This window comes from Juglans microcarpa x Juglans regia, chromosome 2D (genome assembly GCF_004785595.1).
Source record: "Juglans microcarpa x Juglans regia isolate MS1-56 chromosome 2D, Jm3101_v1.0, whole genome shotgun sequence".
In the NCBI taxonomy this organism is placed as follows: Eukaryota; Viridiplantae; Streptophyta; class Magnoliopsida; order Fagales; family Juglandaceae; genus Juglans; species Juglans microcarpa x Juglans regia.
In genome coordinates, this window is record NC_054596.1 from 2,519,168 (window position 1) to 2,530,460 (window position 11,293).

The 11,293-nt window shown below is 37.3% G+C and overlaps 2 protein-coding genes across 2 annotated transcripts; both read right to left on the bottom strand.

Moving 5' to 3' along the window:
- Window positions 1-658: 658 nt before the first annotated feature.
- LOC121248067 (hypersensitive-induced response protein 1-like) lies at window positions 659-4,692 on the bottom strand. The gene is made up of 6 exons (XM_041146424.1): window positions 4,514-4,692; window positions 2,555-2,752; window positions 2,158-2,281; window positions 1,846-1,937; window positions 1,652-1,748; window positions 659-1,191 (listed from the first exon to the last, which is right to left on the bottom strand). The coding sequence occupies exons 2-6, from the start codon at window positions 2,741-2,743 to the stop codon at window positions 827-829; spliced, it is 867 nt and encodes a 288-aa protein (XP_041002358.1). The 5' UTR covers window positions 2,744-2,752; window positions 4,514-4,692; the 3' UTR covers window positions 659-826.
- Window positions 4,693-5,525: 833 nt separating this feature from the next.
- LOC121248064 (probable serine/threonine-protein kinase PIX7) lies at window positions 5,526-9,810 on the bottom strand. Its single transcript, XM_041146419.1, is given in 7 exon segments — window positions 5,526-6,183; window positions 7,205-7,225; window positions 7,228-7,327; window positions 7,406-7,542; window positions 8,067-8,202; window positions 8,315-8,697; window positions 9,228-9,810. Coding segments are annotated over 7 exon segments (1,452 nt in total). The 5' UTR covers window positions 9,418-9,810; the 3' UTR covers window positions 5,526-5,698.
- Window positions 9,811-11,293: the final 1,483 nt, after the last annotated feature.

The following is an 11,293-nucleotide window of genomic DNA, read 5'->3' on the forward strand; positions in this document are numbered from 1 at the left end:
AATTGCAATGTTGTAATTTATTCCCTTATTATTATTATTACTATTATTTTTCTCTTACTATTTGAAAAATGTTACTATGACCCCTAATTTATACTACTCGTTATATCTCTTGATGTGACACTACAATATGGTGCCACGTGACTTTTTAAAAAGATTTTAAAACACAAACATAAAAGGGTAAAATGAATCTAAAGTTTTAATTTTACTCTTTGTTTTAGGGAGCCATTTTGTTTTGAATATATATATATATATATATATATATATGTATGTATTTAAATTTTTTTAATAAGCCACATGACACTACATCGCAGTGCCACATCAATAAGACAAAGTGAATTGTATAAATTAGGGAGCATAGTAGCATTAGTCTTATTATTTCCGATTGTTACGCCACTTACCAGCTCTGTTGGCCATGACCATCTAACATGACTTGTCTAACAGATTTGTCTTTGAAAACATCCATTGCCTCGTTGTAGTTGAGATTGGTACAAAATAAGTGATGTGACAAAATCTTCATCATCGAATATTAATTGATTGTGCATATTGCAATTTTTATTATTTAATAATGTGTAATATTAGTGATTTTGAGTGTAAGATATAAAACATGTGTTACTCACAGGGTGGAAGTGTATTTTCCTTGCAAGAGGAACATTGAATGAAAGAATACACTACCTATTCAACTTGCATAGTGACTAATTACACGCAGTTCTACAATATCATTCAGCACTTTTATTTTTATATTTATTTTTATACACGTACAATATCCTCCAGTCATTAATTCGTGATCAGGTTGAGAAAATCTAAACCAAAGCGTAGTATATTAATCTTAAGAGTCTTGGACAGGACGGGCCTGAAGAAGACCCTCTCGAATTTGTGCAGCAACGTCTCTCACAGCACCAGGCCCATGCGGGATGAAAACAGAGGAGGACTTGGAGGATGCCCCAATCTCCTTCATAGTGTCAAAGTATTGAGTCACTAGCACCATGTCCATGACATCCTTAGGAGTTGTTCCAGGCACATTCTCAGAGAAGGCAAGTACGCTGTCCCTCAGCCCATCAACAATTGCCTGCCGCTGGCGAGCTATGCCCAGCCCTGACAAGTATTTGGACTCTGCTTCCCCTTCAGCTTTCTTTATCTGTAATATTTTCTCGGCTTCCGCCTTCTCATTTGCTGCCAACCTCATTCTAGCAGCTGTGTAACACAGGTGAAATGCATTGTATAAGGATTCAGCCACTACACAAATTTTCTTTTTCTGAGCTAAGCCACTACATAATTAAACATGAAGTAATGCAACCAAATAGAGAATTGGAAACTATATGGAATTTATGAGTACCTTATAATTAGAAGCAATTTTTTTCAGTATGACCATAGGATATTGCACATGATCAAATTGCTACCGAACCAAAACTATCTCAAGCCAAGGGTGTATGGAGTGATACTCCACAGCTGGGAGTAATAATGAAGAAAATGCAACCAAAATTTGTTGTGGGAAAACTCATCTGTCATACGTCCTCATGCATATAACATGACAAGAGTTCTAGATACAACATGTATAGAAGTACATAAATTGTTCTGGTGCATGAACCCTGCACAGGATTACATGCACAACTATAAAGGGGAATCCTTCTTATAAACAATTTACAAAAACTACCTGCATTTATTTCGTTCATTGCTCTCTTCACTTGAACATCTGGCTCAATATCCACAATAAGGGTCTGGACAATTTCAAACCCATAGGTAGACATTGCCTGTTAAGTACAAATGGAAGTTTCCAAATGTGAGTTCTGGTATACCTTATTTACAACAGTTCATGCACTCTCTTTTAATAGTAGAAAATTATGTCACCTTTTCCAACTCCTCTTCCACAGCTTTTGCTATGTCATTCTTCTGCTCAAAGACAGCATCCAAGTTTAATTTTGGGACACTTGCCCTTATAACTGAAGAAAAGAAGTACATTAGCAGCAAGAGTAGTAAATGCAGAAATATCTACCAACCATCCAACAGTAATCTCTTCACATTAAAGGTAGCTAGCTTTAAAGAAAAACTGAGAGCAGACAATTCGCAAGATTTTTTGCAGCCCAAAACTGTGCAGTTTCTTTTCCTTTTTTCTCCTCCAATAACTGCAATTTCTGATGCACTGAACAGTGCTTTACATACCATCAAAAACATAGGATTGGATCTGCGCCCTGGTATTGGAAAGCCTATAGAAAGCATCAGCTGCTTTTTCAGCAATGGCATGGTATTGGACAGATGCAACCGAAGAGGAATTGACATAACATACCTCCCCTATATAATAAGTAACCAAGTCTTATTCAAATTGAAGTTTAGGACGCAAGACAGGTGTAAACTAAATGCAAAATGCAAACCATTGAGAAAATAGTTTAGAGATTTGAACCAAAACAACTACTTCCTATTTCATATCTTAGGATATCAACATTCCTGTATGGTAGATAAAACTTCAATTTTAATAAAAAAATAAATAACAAAACAATCATCAGACGAGGATGTACATGAGATTCAAATCATTTCAGGAAAGTGCAAGTATAGAAGTTACCTTAGTTTTCGTCTCACATCGCACATCAAGTTGTTGCACACGCAGTGAGAGCCCACCTGCTACCCGGTATCCTAGACACCAGGGCAAGCAATGACACCCTGGCTCAAGCACATCATCAAACTTTCCGAAGTGTTCCCTGACAACTACATTTGACTGGTCCACTTGAAGGCAACCCAATGCTTGCCCCATACTTCAATTCTGCAAGTACAACTTACAAAAGGAGTTATATTTCATACACCTAAAGAGCACTAACCCAATATCACATTCTGGATTAAGAAAATCAATAAAATTTTGTAACTTCCTGGGGTATACAAAAGGAGTTATATTTCATATACCTAAAGAGCACTAACCCAATATCACATTCTGGATTAAGAAAATCAATAAAATTTTGTAACTTCCTGGGGTATCCAAACCAAATCATGCTACCTTTTTATATTACAATATCTAATCTCTCAATCTTATTTTTATATATGATTTGAGACTAAAATTTCTAGTTATACTTTTACATCATAGGAGGAGTGGAGAAACAGACTAAGGGCTTAAACTCCAGTTTCACTAAAGAATAACAAAAAAAGAAAAACAAAACAAAAACCTAGCTAAAAGCAAAGAAACATGAATTAAAAAATTTTAGAAAAAAGTTCTATGAAATGCTAATAATGTTCGATACTAGTCCTTGCTCACAAACTCTGGCTTTCAAAAAATTTAAAGCGAAATTACTCCAAGATATTATAGAAAAGATGCATTATTTTAAAAAACTACAAATGCTATTGTAAAGATGAGGATGCATTACTTAGATCCTACAAATACTCTACTGTATTTTTTACTTAAACAAAGAAATGCAATTAAAACTGTTTCCACGTAAAGGAAGTTTGGATGAAAAATCCAATCCAATATTCTCCTAAACTTCAGCTGAATGACTGAATAAACGTTCGGAAAAAAATACAATAAAGGAAAGTTCTAGTGAATCTGGTATGCTGACATTACAACTTAACAAAAAAAAAAAAAAAAGGGGGGGGGGGGGGGGGGGGGGGGGGGGGGGGGAGGGGGGGGGGGGGGGGGGGGGGGATCTATGACTCCTAGATAACAATTTGATTAGCAATGTCCTTTTGAATCTGCTAAAAAAAAATCCTTATTTTTTAGCATTAGCTACTATTTACTGCACAAAAATCATAGATTGATTTATATTAATCCGATATTAGATTAACAATGATTACTTATATTCAAATAATATTATACGCAGACAGAGTATATAACAGAGAAATCAAGACAAGTCAAAAATAGTCTTTTAGAATTAATATATTTCCTCCAAACTCTTAACTACTAGAAAATAAAGAAAACCACGTCACTGTTCTCTTTCGAACTGATGCGGTTATTCCTATCGAAATCTAGAACTAAAGTTGTGAGAGTGCAGACTTTACCGAGCAATTTATGGCCTGATTCAGTTCTGCGTTCTCTTGCTCTGTTTTCTCGGCCACCGAACTGAGGTTAGTATTAGGAACACACCGACAAAAAAAAGTATTTATGACCACACAGAAAGAACTAATTAATTGACCTATTTCCACATAATTGAAACCAACAAAAAAAACAGCCACTCAAGCCCAAAGTTTTGGTCTGGAGAAAGCGTAGGAAAAGAGTAAAAGTGAAAAAGAGCCGAGAAAACCACATTAAACAGCTCAAAGCCTGTCAAAACCAGGAGAATAGGTAATAACGACTTTTTATTCCCCAAAACAAAAGGAACAAACAGAAAATAGCATTCAAGTACACGATCAAAACCAGAAAACTCAAACCAGAGAGTACATAAATGCAAAGATCTTAACACAAACTAAGCGTGCGGTTTGGTTGCTGAGATAACTAGCATAAGGCCAAAATTGAAAGTGACTATTCGTAAATTTCATACGCATATTATACGATTTTCCAGAACCAAACACGAAGTGAAAATTGAGAGAATTACAGCTATACCTTGCAGCTCACCTCGAAGACAGAGGGAGAGAGAGACATATGCTTTTCAAGCTTTATATTATGGTCTCAAATGCTGCTTCTATGTACTATATAGAGAATCTGAGAGAGGAGTAGAGTGGTTCCTCTCGTTGCTTGCCAATTCCTTTATTCCTGTAATGCTTCGCATTGGTGTGGCTGCCCACGCGGTTAAAATGGCAACGGCGATTTTTTTTAGTGTGACGATATTGTCCTTGGTGGATCCCACGGACCTATTACAGAAAGATTATCACGTGGCTATCGCACCTTACTTCAATCTTATTACAACATTATTTAAACGATGGAGATAATATATTCTATATATTAATTATTGACTTGAAAATAAAAATTTTATCATCTCTCATTCCTTAAAAATTGCATTGCTCTCCTTTCCCTCGAGCCAAACAATGCCCAAACGAAATGTTGTCCTTAATACTCGAGGCATCGTCTTTCCAAGATATGGTCAGGATAATGCACCATGATTTTAAAAAGGGTATGGATTGGGTGATGGGCCAACTCATTGCTGGCTACCCATGATTCATGACAGATTGACGATCTGTCACGAAATAATTTGGTTGTTGAGATTATATTATAAAACACATATGGTCCCCGGTTTCCCTCAAAGAGGAGTGACTTCAACAAGAAGGGCGGTTGAGAGTTTCTCACAAATTTCTCAGACAACTAGCATGGTTGGTTATATGCATTGATTTGTCATGACTCATGACTGAATGGCTGGCTACACTTGATATATGGGTCAGTCTATCATCAAACCCCCCAGCAAATGCCAATGGTTTGGACTTCATGGTTCAAGTTCTGTGATCCTGTCTCTCCATATATTGCAAAGAGGAACACATTTGGGAACCTGTTGTATTCAACGATCTGTATCTAGAAAGTATTCGTGCTTCAAATTATGAACATTGATGATCCTAGTTTTCAACAAAGAGAGTGGTTTCAATCCGATCCCCATGAGGTCTTTGCACACTGTGATAATTCGGCATTGATTTAATGTGACCTATTACTTGTATTGATACAGCCAATGCCAATCATTTCTATGGTTCAAGAGGCATCACAGACAGACCCTACATATCATAGAATCAAAGATGCCCTAGGGAGGTTCATCGAATATACAAATTCAAGACGTATATCATTACCAAGAGAAAAAAGCAGATTCTATGATTCCTTAACATTTGGTTTTGGTGATTGGAGAGGATGAGGGTATGGAGAAGTTGGATGTCCATTTCTCGGTTTGGATGCTGCCTGCATTCCAATTTCATTTGAAGCATTTGGGTTGGACCTTGCACTATCAACTTGCATGGTCTTGAAGAAAGCGGAAGAGCTGGCCATGTCCTTGAGGTTCGGCAGAAGCTTTAGGGCCTCAACAACCTCACTCATCATAGGTCTGGCTTTTGGGTCTCGGCCAAGGCAGCGGACGGCTAGGTGGGCAGCTTTCTCAGCTCCTTTGACCGAGAAGTGACCTTCAAGGCGAGGATCTATTAGCCGGTACAACTTCTTCTTGTCTCCAAGAAGTGGTTGTGCCCATCCGACAAGGCTTTGCTCTCCATTTGGTCTTCTTTTGTCGATGGATCTCCTGCCAGTCATCAGTTCAAGTAGGACAACTCCAAAGCTGTAGACGTCACTCTTTGATGACAGATGTCCTAAAGCAAGAACCATATAAGACTTAAGCTTCATCAGGACATATCTTTAGGCAGAATCTATGACAGCAACACGATTTTAAAACCTCAAAATGCATAAAAATAAGAAATATGACCAGGTCTGAAAGTAGAAATGTACTGTCTGATTTATATTGGTAAAGTAATCCAACTCTTGCTTAGCAGGGAAAAAAAGGAGTAAATCAGCCCTTAAGAAGTTGAAACAGCTTTTAGAGGTAATTCGTCCTCTTCAATAAACACAACAGCACATGTTAAAAGATAAATTGTTTACCGTATACAAACCAGAGGAACTTAAGAACGCATTGCACCATATTGATATATCAACAGGCCTATTATCTCCTCTATGTTTCTTTTCTCCTGCTTTTTTTATTCAAGTCTTCTGTATTGAAAGCACAGAAAGACGCAGCTTAAGTACACAGAATGCATACAAGAGAAGCAGCTGGTCAACGAGCTGAAGGAGAACAAGAAGTAATAAAGTCCAGATAACTAGAAAAAATGAGGACTATACTGAGCAGACATCCAAACACGAAGATTCTTTAGTACAATGGATCTAAGCTCATCCACCGTCTTCTTAGAATCTTCAAAATTGCACACATTCCATTCCTTCCACATGTACCACATCATGCATAAAGTAACCATCTGCCAAAGTTCAATGCTGCATGGACCAACCTTCTGACTTCTCCAATAAGCCAATAGCCCTACTACCGTTTGGGGGCATCACCCATACAACACGAAATAGGTCGAAGACCAAGGCCAAAACTAGATATCATTGTCCAATGAGCATATGAAAATAGTCAACAAGAATAGATTGACTACATGGCATTTACTTAATGCTTTCAAAATTGGTAACAATATATAATATAAAATGAAACAAAATATTTTCAGTTCCATATATCCTCATATATGACACACACCATATCATCCTCACTGACCAACACCAGCCAGTAGTAGTAAAAGTAGCAGTAGTGCCAAGTATTGTCAAGCTACTTATTGTAATCACACTCACCGGTCAAGACATACTCTGGGCTGCATAGCCATAAGTTCCCATAACTCGTGTTGATACATGAGTTCTGTCACCCTCAGGACCATCTTTGGCAAGTCCAAAATCCGAGAGCTTGGCATTGTATTCCTAAAATTACATTTTATTTTTTTCAGAACAGAATAGCAATACAGGGTACAATGCTATTGCATAGTTTTAGTCACATACCGTATCTAGTAAAATATTAGATGTTTTGAAATCGCGGTAAATGATAGGCCGTTGCGCATCTTCATGAAGAAAGGCAAGGCCCTTTGCGGCGCCAAATGCAATTTTTATTCGGATAGACCAAGGAAGAGGCAGGGACCCTGTGGCATTTTACACGGTTGTTGCCAGGCATTAAAAATCAGGAGTAGAAAACACAAACTGTCAAGAGCACCATATCTACTGTCCCTTATTAATGCAATTACTCCAAATAGAGGGTAGGATCAGTTTTCTCAACTAGGCCAGAGCTTGAAGCGGACAAATCAAGCCTTCTTAATCTGAGGGTGACTGATATGACTAACCCACTTATATATACTTCTAAAAAAAAAGAGAAAAAACTCGTCTCAAGAGGAACAAACTTTCACTAAATCATACATTAGATAGTATATAAACTTGCAATTGGAATTTTTTTTTTTTTCTTTTTTTCTTTAACTTCATGTTTAAATAGATCATCAGCCAACAGTTAATCACAAATATAGTGTTTGTAATGGAAGGCTAAATTCCATCACAAAATGTTGCCACTGACAATTAAATGCAACTACATTATGAGCTAGTTCTCCACAAACTTCAATTTAAACCATGTCTGATCTGGAAGCATAATTAAGAAAATAATGGATTTGTTGCGTACTTCTGAAAAGGTGGTTCTCCAAACTTCCACGAGGCATAAACTCGTAAACTAACAACCGTTGATCATCTTCAATGCAGAATCCTATCAATCTAACCAAATTAGGATGGCTTAGGTGACCAAGCAAATCAATTTCAGCCTGTGATGCAAATAAAAAGGAACGTTAATGGAGATGAAAGAAAAAAAGTCAATACATGAGAGAGAGAGAGAGAGAGAGAGAGAGAAGGGGGATGGGGGGCGGGGAACCATACAAGCCACTCTTTATGACCCTGATGTCCACCTTGGTTGAGGGTTTTGACAGCAACTGTAAGTCCAGTACCAGGCTTCACAGGAGCAGTGCCATTCTCTTCAACCCAACCTTTAAAGACAAAACCAAAACCACCTTCACCAAGAATACTATCAGGTCTAAAGTTCCTCGTTGCCAACTTCAGCTCATTGAATGTGAACTTCCGAAGTTTAGAAGCAACATTCAGCTCCTCGCTGAATTTTAATGTGGAAGAAATACTCAATTTTGACGTTGATGTAGAACTCATTTTTGACGTGGATGAAGTACTTCCCGTATTACTAGTGATCTTAGAAGACCCTAATGAAGCAACTGGTTCGTCTCTGGTTTTCTCGTTCGTAGAATTACTCTCTGCTGATTTAGACAAAGACCTAAATGAATGATTGAATATTTACTAATCCCAATCAAGCAACCAAATCAAAGAAAGATTAACGTGCACCAACAAAGTATCATAACAGAATGTGGAGGGACGACCAAAGAAATACATACATCAGAGGGACAAATACAAAGAAAACGATAAAAAGGGAAACTTTTCATAACTGGGCCTAATTGTTTCCAATACTATTGCTGATTAAACAACATGGTTTTATTAAAATCTGCAAAGTTCCCACCACTTGCAAAAAATGCAATATTAGGCGGAACTGGTTGAAAAATGCTTGTCTTTACTATAGTTATTTGTTTAATACTTCTTTAGATCCACAAAGTTTTGAATTGGCAAAATCAATATCCCTACATCCAAAAAAAGTTATCAAGCATCTTCGCTTTATCCAGCAAACAAAAGAAAAAAAAGTCCTATTCGAAACTAAAATCAGTACTCCAAGAGAAATGCTTATGCACTGTGCACATACCACCAACCGAGACAAGGCAAAAAATAGAATTACCAAAAGGGGCAGCAGGGCCACTGGTAGAGCTATCAACTTTTGTTCTTGAAAATATGAAACTCCCAAAAAACCTGCCCGTTCTCACCCAACACCCAGTCTCTGTCTCTCCCCCATCTCTTTTATTCCTTCCTTTTGACTTGCCCACATCCAAAATCACCTCCTTCTTAATTGCACCAGCCTCCAAAGCCATCTTCCACGCACTCTTATAATCAAATCCTCATACCCCGAAAATCCAGAAGATCTTCACATACCACATGCAGAACCCATTTCGAAGTACCTCACTTCAAATCATAGAAATCCATCAAATGCAACATAAACCAATGACCCGCAAAACAATATGAAAAGATCAGGCCGAATAACTGAAAAACTTACACTGACCCAGTTGTAAAATTTGGTCGCAATGGCCTCTGAGAGAGAGAGAGAGAGAGAGAGAGAGGACATGTCAAAGAGAAGGGTGCTTGAGAGTTGAGATAGAGGGAAAGAGTTCCAACTACGGGCAGTTTGAAACAAAAAAGTGGGCAGGTCGGGCAAGAGAGAGACAGGGTGATGGACGTGTTCCTGTCATCGCCAACAGTAACCTTTGGCATATTCCCAAGTTATCAAATCCCAAGTACTACTTCAATAAATTGTTTTCTTTACTTAGGCTGCCATATTTTAAGGATTGCCCAGATTTAGGTTCCTATACCAGCACTAACGTTATGCCACGTTCTCACTCGACCTCGTTGGAACTTTTTGTTTCATTTTCTTACATAATCAGAGTATTTTTTATTTTATAGAAGCTCCAATGATAAGTAGACAAAGACAAACTGAAGCTGACCAGTTTGCTGCATGAAGCTGACCAGTTTGCTGTATGACCCTAGAGAAAGTGTTAACTACTGGCTCATACTCTGAGTCATTTGTTGTTTTTGCTGGCTGGCACGTATTCCTTTTTTCTCGTAACCTTTGGTCTTCTTGAAATAAACTTATCCTAAACACTAAACAGTATATATAGACTCGACACTTTCCTCAGTATGGTATAGTCATTTTTATGTATCAAATAATGATTTTTTCGTGGTAAAATTTAAATAGAAGAAGGAAGAAGTAGACCTTTTCTGCACTTACTGGTATGTAATTATTACTTTTTCATCCCTTATATCATCCTATATTTTACAATTTCTACATAACCTCCCACGTTTATTCGTGCGCATACTTGTGCCAACTCTCATGTATACAGAGTTTTCCTATATTTTAATCAATATAATTGAGTGAATTTCAGAAGGTGGTGTAGAGGCTGACCAATGGAGAGCCGAAACGATTGTTTTATGCGAAAAATGAAATCCACCGAATCAATTCCTAATTATCTGAGAGGTGCATTTTCCAACCCTCTTTGCATTTTTAACTTTGATCCCTCTGGCTAGTCGAGAATTGCGTCTCCAACTGCTGCAGCCTCTACATCGTCGCTCCTTTCCCAGTAATCGCCCCAGGTTGGAGTTGGACCCTTCCCCTCCCCTCTCTCTTTCTCTATTTTTTAGCTAGTTGGAAATTTGGATATTTTAACAAATTTATTGTCGCTATTAAATTAAATTGGCACTTGGATTTTCAGCTCAATTTTAAGGGATGAAAGTTATAGCAAATAAATGAAACATGACGTTGTCTCGTCGTCAAGCTAACCTTTGCAAGGCTGTTCCTTTTGCGGCTGGGATCATGTTGGACAGATGATAGCCTTCCCCAGATAAGTATCATACAGCCACCAAATATATTATATATTCTTGACACTCTTAGTCAAGATGAATGATTAGATACAAAGCATTTGCGTGTTATAGGATGTAATGATTTACAATATGATATTGGAGCTTAAAGAACACGAAACCAAAATAATATTATATATCCGCAGACTTTTTTCAAGCAAATAATTTTATACACAGTTATCTAAGGTAGAAAAAAAGAGGGGTGAGGATCTGGACGATCTCTTCAGAACAGTACAAATACAATGCTAAACAGCAAAAATTAAAAACAATATAGGAAGATTTTAAATAACAAAAATGATATCTACAGTCAATTTTACATATTTTTTACGCACTTTATTA